This window comes from Pempheris klunzingeri, chromosome 11 (genome assembly GCF_042242105.1).
Source record: "Pempheris klunzingeri isolate RE-2024b chromosome 11, fPemKlu1.hap1, whole genome shotgun sequence".
In the NCBI taxonomy this organism is placed as follows: domain Eukaryota; kingdom Metazoa; phylum Chordata; class Actinopteri; order Acropomatiformes; family Pempheridae; genus Pempheris; species Pempheris klunzingeri.
The window spans coordinates 7,369,269-7,394,080 of record NC_092022.1 but is presented as its reverse complement, the minus strand read 5'-3'; the positions used below and the strand labels follow the sequence as shown (position 1 = coordinate 7,394,080).

Below are 24,812 nucleotides of genomic sequence, written 5' to 3'. Positions count from 1 at the left end.
CACTTTAAAGACCTCCAGCTCCTCCAGTAGAAGTTCCTCCATGTTGTTCCAGCTCTCCTTGGGGACATTGATCACCTTTAGTACTGTCCCTTTGTCTGAAATAGGAGATGCAGTCTATGAAGTCACGTTTTACACACAATTATTTTCCTATTTGAATATAGAGTTATGACAAGTCATTCACCTGTGCCAATAAACATAACATCATACTGTCCGTCAGCAGCGCTCACTCTGTCCACGGCAATCTGTGTGAAGCTGTAGTCCACATTGGTTCTGACAAAGACGGGCCGCCGGCTCATCGGGTAGACCGGGTTATACATCAGAGGGTGGTGACGTGCAAACTGGATTACATCATCTGGGAAACCCTTCGTGGACTCAAAACTGCCAAAGGTCTTGCTGGGACACTAAAACAGGGCAATAAAGAAAAGTACAATTCAAATGCCATTGTGTGTACAAACCTGCAGAACAAAAACAAATGAGATACAGCTCAGATACAAAAATTACCTTTGCAAATGGCTGTTGCTAACATTTAGAGGCACAGAAAGTCTCATTTAGAGTTATTTTACAGATTTAGATACAATTTACTGAACTTCAATGGGGATACAAAATGGTGCAAGTACATTTGGCATATTCTAAAGTAAACTCTGCACAAACTGATAAAATCATTCAAACTGCCCTGCGAATCTGCAAATATATGAACATGCACATTTAATATAATTCATATAATTCAGCCACTACCCTGCAATTCAAAATACTTTAATAAACCAGCTACCACTTATACTGTTATTGCTCTGTAGAGCTGGACGGACTGCATGCACTCAGAGACTCTTTGCCATATTTACACTCAAGCATTTCATAATAACACACACTATATTTGATGAGCAAATTGGTTTTGTGTTTGCTTTGCATGTAAAGTGGTAAAATGTTTGACTTGTCAAAGCCAGCAGGCCACAGTGGGGTGTGATGCGTCACAGGGACATGAGAGATTTTCTCTAAGTCAGAGTCCAGCCACCCCCTCTCATTAAAATTCCAGTCTTGGACTTACATTGCAGGATACTAAAAATGTATTATAATAAGCTGTAGCATCTTGCAGTATTTATGTATTTTGATCGTTTGTACTGTAGATACAGTTTGTTGTAAAGTGAAAAACTTTTAATCTAGTTTATGCATTTTAAACACTGAGTCTGCTTGCTACACTGTTTTGAATAATTCACTTGTAAGCATGATAGTTTCTTTTCTTTTGATTCGTTCCACTAGTTTTTCAACCCGGTGAGGTGATGATGGCGTGAGAGAGGGTTTACTGTAGGTCAAATACAATTACTATTCTGCAGTAATACAATGGGGATTGTTTGGCTGTGGCAGTAACAGCTGAAGCTGTGCATAATAAATCCTGCTGACGCTACGCTTGTGTGCTTAGCAGAATGTAAGAGCCCTGATAAGCACATATTGATTGGGAGGATTGTGGAGAGCTTTTGGATGAAATGAGGTCTAATACTGGGCACTGCAAGTGTATGAAGTGCCTGTAAGACTTATATGACAAGGATATTGTATGAGATTAATGTACTCATACTGATATGCTTTGGATTTTTACAGTTCAGTGCCACAAATGGAATTCAGAAACCGGGTCAAATCTGTTATATAATACAGATTTACATACTAATATACTATTAACACAATGTTAAAGTGCTTCATCACAAGTAATGGTCTTGTATTATTAATTTGATTTGAGTAGAGGTTTTGCATTCTCAGAGTTATACTCATGACACTATGGCTGGATGGGTCGTGTTATTGACATACCATTCCTGGGCGGGGATAGGGGACTTTTCCCTGGAAGGGGACCCACTGATAGTTGGGCCCCTCTTTGTGAGCAAAGGGCCCCAGGAAGGCCCTCCGGATGTCATTCATGGAGTAGAGACACACAGCTGAGCCTTTAAATACACTGCTGCTGGGGGACAGGGGGAGCTGGGTTAGAAACATCAAAACACTCACAGAACACACACACACACACGCACACACACACACACACACACACACACACACTCCTGTCGTCCTTTCTCTTGTTCACACACACAAAAACACAGACAATATGAATGGACTCTGACCTGGAAGTGGAGAAGACAGTGTAGACCAGAGGGTTCTTTCTGTCCCTCGTCTGCAGTAGGAACACATCGCCTGAGGATGGACACACACACACACACTCAGGTCAGGTGGTAGTCCAAAGGTCAGAGGTTGAGAGAAAGATAAGCAAAGCCCTATGGCCATGTCTAAATACTTCAAAAGAGACATTTCACAAATAGCTGAAGGCCATGACATGGAACAATATCCACTACAGCTCCAAGATTTAGTTGTATTAAAACTTTTTTTACACTTGTCAGATTGGGATCTGACATAAACAAGCTGAGTCTCGGCCCACAATGAATAAAATACGGTAGTCAAAAAAGATTTGGCCTCAGTTACAGTGAGATCAGAAAACTCTTGGTCAAGATAAGGGAATCATTGTTCATATGAGAGAATGAGACTGGCAGACTGAGGCAGGTTTAGCATCTGGAAAATATTTATACCTCTCACTGCGTCAGACATCATATCATTGCCCACAGATATGGTCAGTCAGAGAGATCAGTCAAAAGAAATCTTGAGAACTGAAATAAATGCAGCTGCTGTGTAAACCTCATGACTGGAGGTTTGGTTTTTCTCTTTCTGAGAGGTGACATCTTCATTTTTTGATTACTTTAATAAGAAAAGTATAAAAATGATTTTAAAAATGTAATTCTGGCATAACTAGCAGCTCAGCTTACACACTTGGAAATACAAGGTGGATTAGATGTATGCTTTATTGCTTGTATTTATAACCAGTATGTTTAACTTCTAATGCTTAAAAAGAAAAAGCTTTTAGAATGAGGTCAGTCTAACGTATTTAGCAAATGCACAAATCCAATAAAAAGCAGGACAGAGTCGCCAACATTAGATACACTCAGATATAGCAGCATTAACATAACATGAAGCCCCACAAAATGTTGTGAGCTAATGTCACCCTCCTTAGCTTCGGAAGTAATGGTAAGCTTAGCACTGTTGGAGGTTAGTTAGTTAATTGGACATGCAGCTTAATTTTCAAATAGGAAGTTTGCAGTTAATGTTAGAGAAGAAAAACACCCTGTTTAATCAGTTCTTCATGCTTTTTTCCTTGTTTTATTGAAAAGCTGAAAAAAGACTTTCCTCTACAAGTGTCACTCTTAGGATATTCAGCATCCAGGGATTGATAAGCCTTGCCAATTACTACTTTATGGCATCATATTTTACAAAATCATACATAAATGTTTGAACAGATTTATCCTTTGGTTGTGAATAATTATGAGTATGGTGCTCGGATGAACTGGCAGCAGACGTTTTGGAACAGTCCAAGTGAGTTTAGAGTGAAATTATGTCTTCTTTATTGTAAAATATTCCCTCTGTCTATAACCCGTGCTTCAGAAATGTAGACTTGCTTTTGGATCCTGTCTAATAAAAACACATTTTTGTCTTTTGTCATATGAAGACTCACCAGAGACAAGCCTGCAACTTACTCTGAACCCACAGCAAAAACACTGGCATCAGATCAGGCCAGAATCTATTACCAATTAATCTCTCACTCATGCTTTCTCCAAGTTTGCAGGAATGCGGGGCTGAATGGTAATCTACAATTGAGGTCAGAAATCCTGGTTAATTTATCATGCTTTACTCAACTTTCTCTCTCTGTGCATCCACAAAATGTGCTTCTGGGTGAAAATCCAATGGATAAGGTAAGGTTAGAAAATCAGGCCTTCTGCTTTTTTTATTGCTGAAAATTTGGATTACTTTATTATACTGCACAACGTTTTGGATGTTGGCAAAGGGGACTGAAAATGGAAACCTAGACCACTTTAGCCACTTTATTTGATTTAAGTTCATATTAGAGCATCAGCTGCAGCCAGAGTAAGATCAAAAGTGTGTGCTTCCTGCAAGCATCATACATTCACCCGACATCACTTCAGTCTTAAGCGAGTTGATACGATACAGCGTCTGTCTGTGTGCACAGTGAACTTACGCAGCTCATCAAAGTACGTGTCACTGCCATCAGCTCCTGGTACCGAGCAGATCAAACGGGTCTTGAGGAATGTTGTCCACTTGTTCACCAGACTTCGCTGACCACCCATGTCATTCTGATTCAAGACAAAATGGTATGAGTCGTTTAATAGGATATTATATTGAAATTTATTTCAGTGTGAAGGAAGACCATTAGAGCAGTGTTGTAAATTCAGCACCCGCCACTTTTAACTACTTTACCAAATGATTCTTTTTTTCTAAATAGAAACAGAACATGACCTCATTTTGTTTCTGAATTTGTCAAGGAGACAGATTGAGTGGATTTGGTGCTTCTTCCACACTTTATTTAAAGTACTGCACTCAAATGATGAAACAATCTCTCACCCTACAGAGTTGTCCGATGCGGGAGTATGTGGACTTTCCCAGCCCCTGGGCCTCAACAGCCGTCTCACGGAAGAAGAAGAACACCTTGTCGTCATCAGGGTTTTCACTTTCTGGGACCCAGAAGGAACCAACAAACTTTGGTTCTGATAAACACAACGAGGAACGATGTCAGTTATACTGGTATTTCTCAAACAAGTTGTGAGCGTTGTTCTAAACACAACCAGAGTGAGGTTAGTGATGATGTAAATTAAATTCTGACAGACAAACACACACAGACCATTGAGCCAGCGGGAGTCATGCTGTTCGGTGCGGATGGAGGGGCGTTTCCCCAGGCTTCTAAAGATGGTGAAGTCTCGCCCCATTAAGTCCGTGGCCACGCCTGCATACAGCTCATCACCTAGGAGACAAAATTTATATATATATATAAATACATATTCATAACATATTTTAAATATCTAACACTTTGAACCAGCAATGATTACTTTCTCACACAAGCCAAATGTTAGATAAAAACCCATAAATAATGGATTATCAGCTCACCAACAAGTACAGATGCAGCATTGTGGCGAGGATCATATGGACTCTTCCCTTTCCCGTCCTCCACCTTGGAGGGGTCAATCCTGAACACATGGTCCTAATAGAGAGATAGCACACATACACACACATACATTATGTTTACTTTTGTCAAATCAAACGGTAATATTTGTGCTTGCAATTTCAGGTTTGAGATTTTGGCAGTGCGAGCGACTCAAAACAAATTTTATACTAGTAACCTGAGCATGATGGATTTGTCTGCACTTGCTGCCAAGTTACCTTCTCTACAGCACCAGTCTAGACTCTAGTTTGCCCTGAGTCAGTTTTCTCATGTTAAGATTTCCAAGCACGAGCAGCTGCTGATATCAAATGTCAACATTCAAGTTTATACACATAAAACGTATGTTCCAGTCTCTTTCCTGCAGTTTGTTCAGATTCTGTTCTCAGCATCAATGAACAGATATTCGGTTGGCAAAGGACTGAGGTTTACATTTTCAGACATCTGAAACATGTTTTGCAACTTTTAGCGTATTTGTCTGCACATTTGTAAATGAGGACTAAATAATATCAGTACAATCTAAATCAATGCTGATGGGAATGTCATTATTTTTGCAGGTATTTGGCCAACAAAATATTGGAAGCACTGAAATTCTGACGTGATGATGAAGGATCACCAAAATCAACGAAATTAATCTCCTGAGTATTATAAATGTCTGTATCAAATTTTGGTACAGACAACCCATCCAGTAGATGTTGAAATAATTCATTAGAAAAATGAAACATTTGGAAAGCCTCACTGGCTGCAAAATTCCCTTGCTTTAAGCATATCTGGAAAGTTTGTCCTTTTTGTTTTTTTGCAGTCTACTTTTTATGATGCACTTACACATGAAACAATAAAAATGGACAATTTTGGTGTGTTTGTGTTGTTTTTGTTCACATGTTCCTCACCTCCATCCTGTGTCCCACCTCTACAAAGGCACAGGTAGGATGGAAGGCCCCGGTTCCACAGGCGTACAGGTGGGTACGGTTATAGTGGTGCACGATCTTCACATAGTTCACACAATCAGACTGAAAGACACACACAGAGATGCAGAGTTTCAGGTTACCTATGAATTCAATTTGAAAGGCATTGATCATTGATTAGGGCACACATGGTGTAAATGCTGGTTCAGAGCAGTATGCACCTGCAGGGATACAGTACTGGTGAGTAGATACAGACTGTTTAAATGTATCGATCTAAAATGGTCAGACTCAAATAAATCTGAAAGATATTCCCAGGATTTGCCTTTGAATTACTTTGCTATGTGTAGCATTTACTGGAACTACTTCAGGACACAAACCTACTCCAAAATTCCTCGCAAAAATACCATAGACTTGACTTCAGTTGGCTGCAGCCCAGTTTAACAATCAACATGATAACGTATGACAAAAACATGGACTCTCTCTCTCTCTCTCCCCCTGTCTCTCTCTCTGTCTCTCTCCCTCTGTCTCTCTATCTCTCTGTCTCTCTCTCTCTGTCTCTCTATCTCTCTGTCTCTCTCTCTCTCTCTCAGTTTAGTGATGTACATTCCTCACATAGCTCTTCTCACCCTGTCTGTCTGTGACAACACAGTCGAGTCCTCAGCTCTGCCTCCAACACACTGTTGTCACAGCCTTTGTATCCTGGCTGTACACACATGCCTGCAGTGCTCCTGTGTGTGTTAGTATGTCTGCTAAGGGTGAAATGGTGCGAATGCATAAAAGTGGCTGAAACATTCAGCTATTCAATATGTATGTTGTTGTCTAACATACTGTGCTCACTATGGTTTTCATATGGGCATTCTGCTTGTGAAATGCTCACCATGTAGCACGTACAAGTACATACACACACACACACACACACACACACACACACACACACACACAGTTAGACAAGAAGATCGATACCACTCTCACAGCCCTCTGTTTGAGTTAATGAGCTTGGGATGGCACAGATGGCATGGATCTTTACATCTAACTCTTGACAAGAAAGCAAACAAATGTGTTTGACAAATGTAAAACTATTTCTTTAATAACAACATACTTGCTTGACGTGTCTAAGATTTTCTGTCTCACAAAGTCTTGACTTAATCATCAAACTGACGTCAGACAAAAGTAAAGGAATTTAGAAAAGGAACAAAAACAAGAGGAAACTGGTTCAGACCACTTCCCTTACCATTTTTATTTCTCTTTCCCTTTTATCCTCCTTCACATCAACGACTTTCACTATCCTTGTCCCTTTCTGTCTGTTCCCCCCTCTTCTTATTTAGACGGCAGATTATTGACCCACACTCACATCTGTGCATCTCAGGGTCAGGTTACAGTCAGCTGGATCCCAGGAGACTGCAGAGGAAAAGACTTACTGTACACTAACAGAGTCCTGATCTTGACAACAGGTTTTGAGGAGATCTACCTGTTTTTTTTTCACTACCCTATTAAATGATGAGAAACCATGATTATCATGACAACCACCAAGATTATTAGTGGTCTTAAGCCCCTGGCCTCTATAATATATGATGACCTTCCATATGTCTGCGTCGTCGCTACAAAACTAATCATTTTCCCCGTCTACTCAGTAAGATCTTGCCGTCTTCACACAGTACTGCAAACACACACTCAGGCTCTCACACATCTAATTTAACTATCCCTCTCTCCTGTCTACTTTTTCCCAGGCAGGACACCGTAACATCTGTCTGTCGATCAAGTTACAAACACTGTTGGACCCCCAGGGGCCACCGGAGACATGAATCTGACCATCGGCCGCAGACTGGCTTCTTTAAAGAAATATAACACGTTCCTTTCTCTACCATTTTCTGTCTTCATTTTTATATTTTATATTGTTTTCATGTCTTAGAAGATGGATTGTGGTTGCTGTCATTGGCGCGTGTCTGTAATCTTTTCGGTCAGTGCCCAGTTACAAGCCACATTTTCTTTAAGGTGAAATACAATGACAATTTTAGGTCAATAATGACTTGAAGTCTATGTTGTTTCCCTTTTTTTATGTTTTCTCCATCTGTCTTTACTTTCTTCTTTAATCAAATAAATAATTTTAATAATTTTAAAATAAGATTTTATTTCTTCATTGCTCTGTTTTGTCTTTCGGTCCCACCCGAGGGTGACAGACTGACAGGCCAGCAGTAGCTGCGGAATTGTGGCTCATTAGGCCTGAAACACACACACACACACACACACACACACACAACCCTTAGAGGTTTAGAACAAAGGCCTGCCTTTCAGCCTTTGAAAACCACCAAGGGGTTAAGAGTTGGAGTTGTTGGTGTGTGAATACATGTTGCGCGCACATGTGAAGGTGTTCAACCAATCGACAGACCGATTAAGCTGTTGACAAACACAGGAGACCTCTGTTTCCCATGAAAGAAAGGGGAACACACACTCCACTTTTACCCCCACCCTCGGGCTGACACACACATTTACACAGTGAATGAACATACACACACTCAAAGACACACCTCACCGGCTTCCCGTGTTCCTCTGAAACTTGGCACAAGCTTGTTTCATCAGTCAACCATTCTCTCATGATTCCCAGTGTGTGCATCTGAAGCAAGACTTCCTCCCACTCTGTCCAACTCACATTGTATTTTAGGCCCTTGGTGTGTGTGTGTGTGTGTGTGTGTGTGTGCACATGTGTGCATGTTTGTGCGTGTCTCTGCGAGGGCAGAGGAAGGTGAGGAAGTCAGTGGCGTGGTGGTCTGACGAAGTCAATTCTTAGATGTGACAAAAGAGAGAGAACAGACGGAAAAGAAAAGGTAAGAGGAGGAAAGATGCTTGAAAGACCTTGAAAAGATCAGAAAGGAAGGAGGAGAACGAGGGAGGTAAATCATGCCAGCAGTCACATTTCTTCAGGGGGTGTGTGAGTGTGTGTGTGTGTGTGTGTGTGGGTGGGTGGGTGTGTATTATAGGGTTCACTGGGCAACCTTTGACCTACCACTGACTCATTAGTTGAAACAGTGAGCAAAGCGCAGGCTGTCTTTCCTTCATGTCTCATAAAGCTGTATTGTTCCTCTGTGGGTGTCTTTTTTCCCTTTTCTCTCTTCATCCATTCCATTCTAGAAATGATTAACCCAATGTCCCCATTTATTATTTCAGCCATTATCTGTCCTGCTGCTACATCCCTGTCTGTATAACATAAGCTAGGTTTTCATTATATACCGAGTTCTAAAAGGTAAATCAAAACAAAATTTTCTGTCTTTTTCACTATCATTTAAGGCAAAAGAGTCAGAGGCATTTATTTCAACCATACGTATGTCATAAGTGTTGTTTCTTTAATATGTTGACATTCTGTCATAGTTAAATGGACAAAAATGGACCCAAATCTACACATATTTAAGAATAGCCTCCCTCGCTTTTCTTATTTATCTAGTACTGACATTTCTTCTGCTTAATGCATATTTGCATCTGCTTTATTGTGTCATTATAAAAGTTTATATTGAAACAAAGCCACGATCTTTCCTTCTTCGTTTATGATTGTGCTTGAGAGTAAAGAGCCCCAGCGGTCCAGCAAACTTTAATGAAGTTAATGGCTGAGAACCTTTGACTGACCATACAGAACGATGGTGCAGTGTAATATCTCAGGAATGCCTTTGATTGCTTTTGCTAAATAGGACATCGTACAGTAGCAGTGCTGACATTTGTCTGACATATTTCTCCTGCAACATACTGATTTCTGGACTTTGATATTATTGTAGCTGCACAGTTTGTAGAAACTCAACGAGGAAGCCATTGAGGCAGCAGGATTTCCTTTTTTCAATTATAAGGATGGAAATTTGTATGAAGTTTGTATGCAAATTCATGATACACAGGAAATTAAATGATTATGCTTGGTTCTCCAGGGCTTTAGGACATTTCAAGTCCTCATACCTAAATGACAAAGTCTTTTCTTAGTGACTTCTAAAAGGACCCATATGAGTATTTTTGCGACGCTAGCAGCATGTCTCTATGGATTGGACTGTTGGTCAGTAGTTTGGTCAGTCCACCACTTTGGTCCAGACAGAAATATCTATTATCCATCCATTATTAAGATAATAATTACCCATACAAATGATAATTACAGACAAAGAAACCAACACTGACAGTTGGTAGAAGACAGGATATGAACTGCTTTGTGTGTTAAGTCATCTATTCATCCATCTCATTCTTATTGAGGTGGTGCAAGCAATTCTTGCATAAACAGAGGTCTTTTCATGACGGTGCTGCCATAGTCATTATATGCGGGGCCTTTTGTTGTCAAGAAAATACTATTTGCATGTCAAGAAAACATAAATATTGGTTAATTTAAGCCATTTAAACAAAGGACCAATGCTAGTGTTTTTGTGATGAGGACAATTTCAGGCTTGACCTAAGCATAACTTTTTTCCAAGTTGGTCATTGGATTTTAACTGGTGACCATCTCTAAACTGGTGCTAGCGTGACAGTGTCCACATGAAATCCATTCTTCTGTAGGTTTGAATATGGCTCCAGCTCTACATCGATGCCTCAGTCAAAGTGCTGAGTCAGACTGAGTGTCTGGATGAACTGTCAACTGTTTACTGCCACTGTCTGACAGTGTTTATGTGCATGTGTCTGTGCTTGTGTTAGCGTGCATGTTAGGTGGCTTTCCTGTGGTCAGTGGGTGTGTGTGAGTGATGAAGTGTTTATTACTTGTCTTCATGTGGGCAACTTGTTAAGCCCATCACCTTGTGCGTATGTGTTGAGCTACTGCGATAATGTGCACTGTACTGGAGAACTCATTATGCAATTTACTAAACTGCATATTATGTAGTAATGTATATACAACTCAGCAAATGTTTCCTTCTTTTAAAGGATTTATTTTTGGAAATACCGTTCTTTTCTTTTTGCTGAGACTTGTTTAATCCATTGCAAAACATGTAAAAAGGATAAGCTGTGGTTTTACGGGGGTCAGGGGCTGGATTATTTCTTGGCTAGGCGCAAAGACTTCTTGTTGTCACTATGAGCAGCTGAGTAAAGGTCTGCATTATGTGGGTTCACTGCTTTTAAAACCAGTCAATTCTTTGCATTTCAATCTAAGACTTTTACATTTGGCGAACTTATTCGAATAAGTTGCAAAAGTCATGATGCACACAAAGGTCCACTCATCATCTGTTTGCTCATGTCAACCAGATTGTCCAGTTCCAGACCTCTGAATCACTGTGTGCATCTCAGATTTGCTCAGTAATTCAAATCAATGAATGACATGACACAAAATGTCAATTCAGTCTGAATTTCAGGCCGAGTACGAATCACTACTGCAATGACAAGGATCTGATCCCTCACTGGCTTCCCACCAGAGAACACTTAAGACTATTCAATGGAGCACCTGGCCATACTAGAAGCAACCCTGTCAGAGATTAAAGCCCTGTGGCATTCTTGTAATGAAGGGTAACACTGTATATGCAGTCTCTACATATATTATAAATACATAAATGTAAGCCAACTATCAGAATACAGCTCAGAATTCCCCTTCTTGTATGTTTATGTGCCCTATTTTATAGCGTGTATACTTGTGCAGCGCATGTGACGACTTGCTGATTAACAGCATCTGTTGCATTGTACAAAAAAAAAAAAAGATTTCTTAAAAAGACAAAGTTGTTTCATGGAGAGGAAAGAATGAGTATGTAGAGATGCTGGAAGGACAAGGGGGTCATGAACAACATGAGAAACCTCTGGTTCCCAGACAATAAATAATATTAGATACTGAGAGAACATGGGAAAAAAGGAGGACTGAGAGGGAGTGTAAGGAAAGTAGGAAAGAAGGGATCCAGTCAGGGAGAGAGATGTTGGCCTCTTCCTACAGAGAAACTCACTTCTCTGTAATTAGGGTCAACGGTGTGAGGTCAGCAGTTCTCAGTTCGTGGGTGAGTGTTCACAAAGATACTAAAAGTCAAAAGAAGGGAACAAGAAGGGAGTGAGTGTTTAACAAAGGATAAAAATAACATTTAATAGGCCAGAAAGGCAGGAATAACAAGTGACCAGAGGAAAACTCCTTTTAATGTAACATATGTCTTCAAAATTCCCCCAAACTTTTCTTTTGTTTTCTTATCTCTGCCTCCCCATCTCTCGTTCTTCTCTTTCACTAAAGCAATTTTACTAATTCTCTTAACTACTCCCTATCTCCACTGTTGCGCTCTGTTTCAAATATGTATGCACGCACACACACACACACACACACACACACGGGATACAGAAATCTGAGCACACACACTCTCAGACAGACTCCTGGTCAGGTGAAACTGGAGCCTGGAGTTTTGTATGAATGGAGCTCGTTGTCTTTCTGCTACAGCTGTGTAATCACACTGATGAAGGGTTTGTTTTACACACACACACACACACACACACACACACACACACACACACACTGGATACTTTAGCATATATGACCAAAGGTACACACACACTGTCAAGCACATAGGCATAAATACAGTATATATAGACAGATTTGTGGTATGTCAGCACACATAGATGGGAAGTTACTGTTTAAGACACACATGAACACACTTAACACACACACACACACACACACACACACACACACACACACACACACACACACGTAGAGTTAGCTAATTGCATGTGATGTAAGCCTGGGTGGTCTAAAGGCTCTTGGTGGCCTCTACATGTCGGTCAGTGAAGCTGAGCCTGGTCTGCCCAGACTCCATCCAGATAGGCTACTGAACATCACATTTAGACATATAATCATCACACACAGTATTCACTCAACATACTCTTGAAAAAATAAATGTGCCTCTTCTATAGTTCAAAATAGAATATCTTTCTTTTTTTTACAGTTTTTTTGGCAACAATTAAAAAGACCAGGGAAGTAGCCGGGTGGCCTATGTTTGGGGGAGCTGTCCTGAGAGCATCACTGTAGGCCATGAGTTCAATCTTTGCAACATGTAGCAGCCACATATGCTGTCACTCAGGTCTCCACACCCAGTACATTTACAAGTGTAATGCCCGGCCCATGTAACTATAGAATATTAGATGACTCTCTCCTGTATAATAGTACTATGGACTGAATGAGGTTAAAAAGATTTTTAACCTCAATCAGCCTTTTTTATTGTAAGTTAAAAATACTTGACCTGCAACCTAATGTAACCTAAAACATGTGTATGCCCCCGTTGCCTCTGACCTTACTTTGGAACCATGGCTTAATTACTGCACTCTAAGTGTATTGGTGATACAAGATGCTGCAGTGTTGAACTGTCCAAATGTGAAACTGATTTAAATGAGCAGTAAATTATTCAAGGAGGCACCACTAAGAGTAATAACCGTTCCTAATATCCCCTCACATTGCTGTCATATCAATGCCTTCTCTGTCTGAGGTCCACGTGATGCACAAGCTGTCTTGTAAAAACCCTTCTTTTTACTTAAACTCTGTGACGTGTATATATATATATATATATATATATATATATATGGTCAAGAAATCAGGTTTCTCCAGCACAAATCTAACTAACTACTACTACTAACTGGATTTATCTAATTCCTTAATCACATTAAAGTTTCTTGAAATTTAAGAGATCAGTTTACTCCATAAAGACACAGAACATACACTGTATCAGTGTCTTATCATCAACCTGAGCAGCTCTCAGTCAGATAGGATTCATAACAAACAGATTTCGAGGAAATGATCTCACCATCGGGCAGGTCCAAAAGTAGGAGTGTTGCACCTATTATTACATGTTATCTGTTTAAACATAGTGTTTGTCTTGTGATGACTCCCATGACTCCAGTGGATTAAAAGATAGCATTGTGTTGTGCTGGGTAGGAGTTGATGGCCCTCTGATTTAACTCTGTGGACAGTGCATGATGTCTGGGGGCAAATGAGGAGTACCTTTGAAAAGGGATGTTATATAATGCACTCTGGTTCATATTCAGACGCTAATCAGCCATAGAGAACTCTTTTCACTTAGGTTAATAATAAGCATGGTTGCATTTTATGATACAGAATATATGGTGTGAAGAGACTTACAGTGATATCCTTGCCAGCCCAGTTACACTCCTCTCTCCAGTCAACAGGAGCAGGCCAGTAAATCTGAAACACAGCAGGCAAGGGTCAGATGATCCTCTCACTGAAATATGAATCTACTTTCTGGATTACTTTACTAATGTGAAGTCTGTTTGATGTAAAGTTTGAGAAATCATTACATTCGTAAACGATAAAAACAACATTTTTTGTTCCCTGAAAGATAATGATAGTAATAATAATGATGCTAATAATAATAATAACAACAATGATAATAATAATTGCCCTCGATATGCTCACTACCCCCCAGCCTCTCAATACCTCTGTCCATTTCCTTTCTTTCTCTTCCCTACTCGTCCATCTTATCCCATCTGCTTCTTTTTCTTTCTCCCCACCTCATCATCCTCCCTTCTCATTATAGAAGAGGATGACCCCACCACAGTGAAAAACAGCTTCATGGTCAATCTGCACACCCAAGTCATAAATCAAACTCTCCCATATAAGTAAAACCAACAGAGGCTTCACATCTAACGCACCAAGCGTATAATTTACTCCAAACAGCTGTGAACAGCTGTTTGGAGCACGCTGTATTTTGCTTGTATATCTATGGTTTTTATGTGTCTGTGTGTGTATTTAAGTGCACAGTGTTACAGTGCAGTGGACATTTGCATACAAATGTATTGTGTGCTCCCATGTGTATATTCAAGTTGGTGCCAGCGTACTTCTGCAGATTATGACTGTTACGTGCCCCAAAGACAAAGTTTTCAATTAAAGAATGTCATTGAGATATCAATCACAATAATTTGTTCACCACTGCTTTCTTTTCATCTCAGTCCACCTCATTGATTTCCCACCTTTCTCTATGAATCCCACGTTTCATTCTCTTCCTCTCTTCCTGAGGTTGCTCACTCGAGTGGTTAAGTTATTTTCGAAGGGACATATTGGGAAAATGCATCAACACTTTTACATTTTTCTCTTTCTGCCAAACCTTTAGGTCCACATGACCCAGGTCCACTAGGTCCACAGACCCATAAAGTGCATGTGGCCTCACCTTAACAACAGTCAAAATGATTCCTAGGGTTTGTAAATAAAAACCACTCCCTAACTTCCAGGCCGTGCTAGTATAATCTCCTTCATCTAGTTTTCAGTTAACTCAAGTAATAAAGTAATTTAATGAGAGCACAGTTTAGATAAATATATCTCCTGATTAGGTAATGCAGTTTATTGCCCTGACGAATACAGTAATTATTGCATGATAGTGGTTTGTTTTGTTCAACGTTGCTTTAATGGACTGCAATTTGTTTGAAATTCTCATCAGCTCATGATCTTTTGTGTATAAGAGGTGTAATATGCTTTGGGGCACTAAAACATCTATGTATGTATACGTTGAGATTTCATATGTTGTGTGGCCACCAAAAATAGATCCTGTTTAATTGTGTTTTTTACTGATTTAGGTTCTGACTAACCTTGTGTTCCTGCTTGCCAATGTTGTCTAATGATAGCGATAGCAGGAAGTTCTTGGCCCCAACGAAGAGACGGCCTCTTTCTTCATCCAACAGCAGAGCGCTAAAGCAGCAGGAACGCTCCAGCTCGAACCGCCGCACTCCATGGAACTGCTGCAACTCTGGAGTCACACAGATATATGGGATCATACATGTGATGTACTGTTGCATGCCACATGAAAAAGCTCTCGCACGCTTTCAAATCACATTGCGCTCTCAATAAACACTATGCCCTTTATCCATATAATTATTCTTTCATGAGTAAGTCTTGATCAAAACAAAGAACAGTAAACAAATGACCTAAGAAGGGTTTTCTGATCAAAATTTCAATGCAAAAGCAACCTTAAGTGATCAGACTCTTCAGATACAAATCAGTTATATGGCCACAGGGCTGCAGCAAGTCATGTGGTTGATAAAGAAGATCACCACTTCATTTTAGAATCTAAATAATATTTCAAAGACCTGTGGCCAGTGACTTCTGAACAGACCGGACAAAATCTGACAGTAATGACACTATATTGGTTTCAATGGAAAAATTTAGTGTCCATACTGTTTCCAAGTTGGCAAGAACAAATTCTGGGGGAACGGCGCCCAGGAAAATTCAGCTTGTATTTGTAAACTTAAGCTATAATAGTCACCCCAAGCCAGTGGAAAAAGCTGTGTTCTTGGCCTGCGAAGCTGAAGAAATAAAAGGACGGCATCCTCCCCTGATGGCCTGGCTTAAACCAGGAGTTTGTGAAAATGAGGCCAAGGCCCTCTCCACTTAGACATTAAAATGGCTTTATTAGTCTGCCATTGTTTCTAATGGGGATTTATAACTTTAATTAAGATTCTGACGCCACCCAATAGTCGCCTGCATGACATCAGGACTTTAGGTCTATTTCCCTTGTTTTATTTGAATGTGCAATTTTCAGCAGCATTATTATTCAGTTCCACCATACAATGGGGACAATAACTTACTGTAGTGAGGCACCTATTCTCTAATCCCTGTTTGACAAGAATTATGTACTTGACAACTTTTAAATAGATCAAAGTATCCCTGTGTTAGTTAAGTCTGGTGTTATGTCTCCTTACATGTATCAATTACTTAAGTCAGTACCTTAAGTAATTAGTACATAAAAGTCTACTGCCACTCCAGTTGCCCTTTGAGCCTGTAATGCTCACTACATACCCAAAAAGACTACTGGGTGGAAAAATAAGCATTATTTTATTATATTATTATGAGGCTGGGTGCACTAAAAATGCTGTACTACTGTTAATGAGTGCTGACTACTGTTAATTACCTCTTCTCTTTCTGACTATCATCATGGCATTTTGTTATAGCAAGTTATAGCAACTAGAGGGGGTAAAGGGGATATGACACCACCGGCAAGCAACCAAAATGAGTAAAACTAGGGTTTGATCATTGTTGGATACATTTGGGACAAAGTAAATACATACTGGAACAAGAAGTTTAGTCACTCGTTGGACATTTAGAAATATTATGCATTTTAATATGTTAGATGTTCTTTATCATGTTAGTTTAAACTGCTAAAGCATGTTGTGATGCTAACAAGACACAACAACTCATACTCATCCCTTAAGCTGCAATGTTTGGGTAGCTAAAAGCAGTTTGTCAAAGACTCCAGCATGAAAGAGTTACTTATATGACCCCCAAGTCGCACATTATCCTTGGTATTTAGCTTAATGCATGTAATAAAGTAAGCCTTTGTAGTAAACCTTTTTATCAGCCAGACATTACAGAATACTCACTCAGTACTGTATGAAGAAGCAGAATGCTGCTGTTTGTATTTTACTTACCTACAAACCAAATAAAATCACATGTCATTTCAGTGATGCACGAGGTCATTAGGATCTCTTTTAGTCCTTCATGTGTCAACTAAAACTAAAATAGTCTGCTGTCTTCCTATCCTACATCCCGAGCTACACGCTGCCTTCAGCCTAAATGAAAGAGAGCACATATCTCAGCTGGGCAGACGGCCTCACGTCCTTGGTGAGTTACTTCAGGCTGTAATTGCCAGCTTTCAATGATGGAACACATCCCTGGTTTGTGTGGTTGTGTTGGGCATTGAGTTACCTTCTTTTAACCTACAATGCTGTAGAAGATGAAACACAAAACCCTGTGTGTGTTAAAGCTGTATGTGTGTGCATCTGTGTGTGTATAAGTGTAGCTGTGAATCACAGCAACCACAAATTATGGCTGGCTACTGTTCAGGACTGTTTACTTTGAAAAGGATTTTAATCTTACATGAAAAAGGGAAAGCGTATGTGTATGTGTGTGTGTGTGTGAGTACACTTATTGTACACAGAATATAGTATACATTTTGTTCAGTTGGAGAGACAAGAACTCACACACTTATACGTACGTGAGCACAGTCCGCACTAAAAGCCAAGATTTAATTTCTATTTAAACAGAAACACTTTGACTTTCCTCCTCAAAACTTTGGTTCTTACCTTTGTATGAAAGCTTCATGCGTGGTGAGGAGGATGACGAAGAAGACGAGGAGGAGGAAGAGGAGGACGAGGATGTAGATGAAGTGGAGGTACGGGTCATGGTGCCGGAGGAAGCATGGGCGGCGGCCAGACCCAGCAGCAAAAGAGAGCTGCAGGTGACCATCATGGCCGCCATCATCATCATCATGGTCATCATGTTGCCACAGTCCTTTGAAACTCTGCCCTTTCAAAACTTGAACTTATTGCGGTTTTCTGGTGGATTGTGGGTTATTTTTAGAAACCACTCAGCAGTAATGCCAAATATTCACCTTATTTTCTACGAGTCCGCCTGCCTTCAGACTGGCTTGTGCTCAGCTCAGCTTTGCAAACCCAAAACAGATTCTACCTCTTGTTGTTTGCTTTATCAGAGCTTCAGTCGTATTCCTCTCAAGTTCTCAGTATTCAGTGTAATCTTTATAATATCCTCCTTGGCTCTGAAAAGTTCTCTTGGCAGATTCACTGCTCCTCTTGTGAAGGACGATGAAGTTCACCTCTCACATCCACAGAAAACGTCACACATGGGAAAGAGACCTAAAAATAGAGGCAGAAGGGAGAGGATTTAGAAATGGACACTACTAGAATATGCGTGCTTGTGCCAGGGATGCCCCTGCACACACAACCACACACACACAAACACACAATCACTGGCGTCTGAGGTATATTTAGTCAGAGTCGGAGTGATGCCCCTGCCAGGCTGTGTTAATGCCAGCTTCCATTATGGCAACAACACTATAATCTCTTCACATTACAGCAAGACTAAGGGACAGTATCCAAAACACACACACACACACACACACACTGACCATGGTGATGAAGACTGTGTGTGTGTGAGATAGAGATATGCCATGCCCACTGCCAAGCCAAGCACAATCTCTCCACGTCTGTGGCACTGCCAACTCAAAGTGGCTTCCCCCTCTCTCTCCCCGTCTTTCTTGCTCACTCTGTCTTGCTCCCTCAGCACTGGCAGACGGTGTCACCAGATGAGATCTCTTCATTGCTGAGGACTAATGAGCCGACAGTGATATGGATGGATGTATGGATGAATGAGTGCATTGGTGTTCAGCATTAACTCAATCGAGTCCAGCAATAGAAAGCAAAAAACGGTTTACTTGTGTAAGAAGATTCAGTGTCAATATTGGATTATACAGCAGTACATAAATGACACTACAAGCTATCCAAAGCTTCAAAATGTTGGCTTTTATAATTTTGTTTGAACGTGAGTTTATAATCTCTGACTGAATGGGGACTCATTGTGAAGTAAGCATGGTCAGGGAGCGTAGAAAAAAAATCTCTATAAAGTTATTTGAAAACTGGAGTCGGATTTTAAGTGACAGATTTGTTATTGTTTCGGAAAAATCCCCAATAACTTGGTGCCTCGGTTTAGAGCGTGTTGTTGTAAACCACAACTCTGCCACAGCTGGGGCAGGAATGAGGTCACTGGTTTGTAAGCCTACATGTATATAAATGTTGTGCTGTAAAAAGTCTGCACGGCACACACAGACACACACCTCTCTTTCAGTACTTTGGACTTTGCGGTTACCCATAACAATAAAGCCTTTCAGTAGAAACAGTCTCCTTTATTATATTACACCTCACAGTTGGCACTCAGTCAGTAGCAGGCAGACAGTCTGCTTTCCCCACTTTTCACTTTCAATCTTTGTTTCTTACCCCCCTTCCAACAACTCACTGCTCTTCATCTGTTCCTCTCTGTAAAATCCCCTCTAGTGTCCCTTGAGTGAAATCAGCTGCTTGACCAATATGACGCTCAACTCAGCCGTGCACTGCTGACCTGATGTGTCTGTCAGTGATTGGAGAAATATCAGACGTAAAACACCAGTTATTATCTTTCTTTATGTAGCACTTAAAACAAGCTTCAAAAACCCCATGTGGATACAACTGGCCAAACAGCAGCTTGAAAAGTTGGCACACTTAGATTTGCTCAAAGTTAGCCATAGCATTGCTACCGGAGCTGATTCTGAACACAAACTGGCCCAACTACGCACCCCTGATCCAAATCTTGCCGCCTCAAATGGGCCAAATGAAACCCTGTTAAGATAAGATATTCCTTTATTAGTCCCATGATGCATGCCCATGCAATTCCACTGCTGATGTTAGAACAATAGATTGTATAGAAAACACTGATATAGCTATTGTGACACCCATTGTTTTGTAGAGCTAGAAGTGATAAAGAGCTTTTTCCTGCAGCCTCTGACTGGTTAGGTTTAGGCATGACCTGCCACTCATTGGTGAGTCACAAGATAGTCCCACCCTAGGGCATACCTGCTTTATCATCTATTGTAGTCTAAATATGACCATTATTCACCAAATGAACACCATAAAATCATTAGGAAATGCTTGCTGAGGTAGTAAATTAAATGAGGAGCAGGATCAGCTGGGAGTTGGTTTGACCTTTCAGACCTGAAAGCTACATCCACTTTTTATTATACAGTCTATGATTTGAACACAGCAAACACTCTGCTTCTAGTTTTGCAACCTGTTGGCAATATGGTGGTCTTCTAGGATATTTTATTGTCTAATAATACAAGTGGGTCTCCAACTAAGAGGATGCTATAAATTTGCTTTATTTATTACAAATATAATGTATTTTGTGCATGTACAGTGGTAGTAAACCTTGCTTATATTAATGGAGGATTTTTGAGGATTTCTTGCTTAAATTGGTGATTGGTGACCAGAGTTTGATGGGCTCCTCCAGTCCACTCTGCAGCCTATGGTCAATGAGTGTGGTTTTGAGACACCATCATCCTCTCAACTTTCTTTGAAATATGCTGAATCTACAAATATACCCCAAAAATTCACCTCCTTTGTTTTAAGCTGGGAAATCTTTATTACATTCAAAATTTCTGGCACAAGTACCACTGAAAGCTGCAGTGATCACTTTCAAGCACACATATGCATGCCGAAATGCACAAAGATGAGAATATACACACAAACTCTGCACAGACACACAGACCCGTCCAGGCTGTTGGCACAGAGTTTTATGAATAATGGAGCTATTGAGGCGTGGAGACAGGAGAGCTCTCATAAGCTCACGTCTCCCCGGCCACAACACAACAGGACAGAGCTGAACAGGAACATAAACTCCCACATACCCTGCAGTATGTAAACACACACACACACACACACACACACACATGCACACAGTCATGAATGGACAAAAGCGCACATGCAAGCTTTGAACAGAACACAACCTGTCATACTCTGCCACAGCTCACTGTTTCAGAAGTGCACAAAGGGGCGTTGTAAGGTATGAATTGCCTGGGATACTTTGTACCTCTGGTCAGTTCAGGTGTGAAGCAGAAAACAACAAATTTCTCCATGCCAACGTCAAGGAGGAGGATTAAGTGTGTAAAATTCACAAAATTATTAAATTGTGTGTGTGTGGCAGAGTGAAAGACTGAGTTTTTTGTGTGTTGGAGGTTCTGCTTGGAGCTGCAAAGACGCTGCAGTATTTCAAGGAGAAGGACATCAGCGCTCTTGTCAGCTGCATCACTGTGACACACAAATGGAAATACAGACACACACACACACACACACACACACACACACAATTCGCGACACAGTCCCTGGGAGTGACGGGGCAGCTCTGAAGCCCTTACACTCTTGTCGGATGCTATAAAAGGAGTGGCCGATCCCATTGTTCCTCTGAGTCTCCCTGAGCTGTGTGTGTGTCTCAGTATGTGTGTGTCTTCCAAATCTGCCATCATGAGTTGAAGAGAGCATATTGTTCCTTGCACATCCTCGTCTTATCCCAAAGCCCTGAGCACACACACACACGCACACACAATTGTGTATTAACTTTATATGCAAGCATGGAGGAGCATATATACTCATTTACTAACTCCTGCTTCGCAGCACTTAGATCTGCAAACACACAAACATACACACACTCTCACAAATACACAAACTCCTTGCATGCTCCATAATGCATCCTAATAAAAAAGCCATTGGGCCCGCTGACACTTGCATTCAGTTCAGCTTCAATAGACACAGAGCAGCAGTATGCCAAGAGGGAGTGGATTAAAAATAAAGACAGAGGGAGAGATTCTTTAGATGGAGGGGGGGGGGGGGGGGCAAGCCGTCCTGTCAAAAACCAGCCTAAATAGACATGGGCAGACAAAGCCACCCGCCTCCAGGGTGAGACAGGCTTTTCAGAGCGAGGTTAGAGTGCAGCCCTACAGTACAGCACACAATGATGAATGAATGGATATCAGCAGTTTAGCTCTCCGCTGTCACAGGTTAGAGAAGAGAAGAAAGAGAGATAGCAAGAGACACTGAGGGTCTAACAGTGAGCAAGAGACTTTTCTTTTTTCTATTAAAGCCATAATAGAATGGAATAAACTCTCTGTCAATTTGAAAACCTGCACAGATTTCCATATTTTCTCCTGTGAAGTTAAAAATGGTAACAAGTCTGTCAGAATTAATTTGATATCATGACATCCTGTTTGTATAACTTTGGATGTATGTAAGATTTTGATATTTGTATTCTGCTTTTAATTGATTCCTATGAAATGAGTCCGTGTGTGTATGTGTGTGTGTGTGTGTGTGTGTGTGTGTGTGGTGTGCATGTATGGGCCTGTGGGGATATCAGTGGGTTGCTGGTCCATTTGTAGTGGAGATGATAGTTGCTTTGTATCTTATTGTCTCTGTTCACCTGCCCAGAGACTACAGAATTAGCTAGCAGCTAAATCTGGTACCAAGCATCTCTTGTCATTGTTTGAGATGTATGCATTTTGTACATGGACCCTGATATAAATATTTAATTTTAAAAAAGGAGTCAAGAAGAGAAAGGGAGGATATGGAAAATAAAGCTTTTCGGTAGAGAGAATGACAGAAAGGATGCACAATTAGAGGGCAAGGAGAAATAGGAAGGGCATCTGAAAGAACAAGGAGGAAGCACAAAAGGTAAAATGAGATAGTGGCAGAGAGAGAAGAGGGGAGAGAAGTAGGTATTAAGAGGATGGCAATGTGAGATAGCAGGAAAAAGAGCAAAAGAAGGTGAAGAATAATGAGGTAAAGGGAAGAAATAGTTGGGACGGATTTGACAAAGCTGGAGTAAGAAAATTGTGAGATAGGAAAAAAGTTGGAGGAGGAATTGTGGATGTGATAGAAAGGTCAGTGAAGGAGGTGGAAAAGGAGGATTATTAGAAATCTGAAAAGGATGTAGAGGAGGGGAAGGGAGAAGAGAGAGAAGGGGAAGGGAGGGAAAGAGAATGATGGAGGGAGAGTAAAAGAGAGCTACAGGTAGAGACAGTGAGGAGAAATGGAGGATAAAAGATGCAGAAGGATGAGGGGACAGAGCAATATACAGACGTTATACCCCTTCGGGCCTGTCCCACGGAAAAAGAGAGAATGCGATGGAGGGAGGGAGGGAGGGAGGGATGGAGAAGAAAATGAGTGAGGCGTGAGGTGCGGGAGAGAAAGGAGCCAATTGTTTCATCTGCAGGGTGAAAAGAGTTTCCCTGGCCTGAGACCAACAAGTCTAAGCCTCTCTAGTCTAAGAAATTAAAGGAGGGAGGGATAGATGGAGGGAAGACGAGGAAGAATAGGTGCAGAGGGTGAGGAGGGGGGAGGGGCTTTATAGAGCAAAATGACTGAAACAGCAGGTTAGAGATGGCTTTTGCACCAGTTTATCTGATGAGGGGGAGGGGGAAGGTGGAGGATTAGGTAAATTATGGAGAATTAAAAATGCAAGAACACAAAAATACAGTTTGTTATCCTGCTATTATCTATCATACATATACCATCTTCTTCATAGGAGTATTTACTCATAGTTATAAATACAAACGAGTGAAAGAGCTTTAAAATGAGTGATAAATCGAGAAGGAGATACAATGGGGGTCAAGGGCAGAGGAAGGGAAAGTGATGAAGGGGAACAGGGATAAACAGGAGAGAGGAGAGGAAAGAAGCCGGACGGAAGCAAGAGGTGAGTCAAACTGGAACCAGCAGAGTGACAGAGAGGGGGGGAGCTGGTCGAGGTGGATTAATTCAACTGCAACACTTAAGGTTATAACATTTACCACTGTATAAATGGCCTAATGTGCCTTTGAACCATATAACCACGTAACAAAGAGTTAAATTATCACATTCTTGTAGAACTGTGTAATTTCGACAGTTATGAAACACATCTGAAATGGATTGGAGTTGCAAACACAAGTTTCATACCACAATTTACTGAGGTTCAGGTTCATTGCTTTGCCATAAATCTCATATGCCTGTGCTCATAATATGCAGAATATCAGAATGCAAAGGATTACTGGTCTGTGCAAACTTTTGATTTGATCCCAACAAGGTTAACCATTTACGTTAGTGTTTAGACTTGGTTTCAGGGTTGTGGTTGGAAATAGCAAAGAGATTACTGCTAAGGAAAGGGTTGGCGTTCAACATGTAATTGTGATGGTTAAGCTCGGGGGAAACCACTCAAGGACTCAGTGTGAGTCAGTGTCTTCACAAGTGCCGTTTAGAAGTGCAAACGCAGCAAGTAGGGCTTCTACTAACGATTATTTTCAAAGTTGATTGATCTTTTGATTATTTTCTCAATTTATTGATTTTTCATTCAGTAATATGTCAGAAAATGATGAAAAATTGTCACCTCAAATCTTTTGCTTTTTCTACAACCCAAAAATATTCAGTTTGCCGTCACAGACGAGCAAATGAACCAGAAAATATTCACATTACAGAACCTGAAATCAGAGAATTCTCAAACCAATTAATCGATTATCAAAATAGCTGGTGATAAATTCAACAGCCTTAAATATGCAAAAAGGAAGAGCAGGTGATGCAGGGCAGCGTGGCTCCACATCATCATGCTACAGACAATTTCT

The 24,812-nt window shown here is 40.7% G+C and overlaps 1 protein-coding gene across 3 annotated transcripts in view; it reads right to left on the bottom strand.

Moving 5' to 3' along the window:
* sema3b (sema domain, immunoglobulin domain (Ig), short basic domain, secreted, (semaphorin) 3B) overlaps positions 1-24,812 on the bottom strand; it is a 70,279-nt gene that overhangs the window by 5,749 nt on the left and 39,718 nt on the right. For 2 of the 3 annotated variants that reach the window (XM_070838834.1, XM_070838833.1), the window contains exons 2-13: positions 17,932-18,501; positions 15,442-15,599; positions 13,982-14,044; positions 5,923-6,042; positions 4,981-5,074; positions 4,718-4,837; positions 4,441-4,583; positions 4,058-4,172; positions 2,100-2,169; positions 1,795-1,942; positions 182-401; positions 4-95 (exon numbers count right to left, since the gene is read on the bottom strand). In XM_070838834.1, the coding sequence (XP_070694935.1) occupies positions 4-95; positions 182-401; positions 1,795-1,942; positions 2,100-2,169; positions 4,058-4,172; positions 4,441-4,583; positions 4,718-4,837; positions 4,981-5,074; positions 5,923-6,042; positions 13,982-14,044; positions 15,442-15,599; positions 17,932-18,127 (1,539 nt within the window). In that variant the 5' untranslated portion in view covers positions 18,128-18,501. The remainder of the gene's footprint in view (positions 1-3; positions 96-181; positions 402-1,794; positions 1,943-2,099; positions 2,170-4,057; positions 4,173-4,440; positions 4,584-4,717; positions 4,838-4,980; positions 5,075-5,922; positions 6,043-13,981; positions 14,045-15,441; positions 15,600-17,931; positions 18,502-24,812) is intronic. The other variant, XM_070838835.1, reaches the window with a different exon arrangement.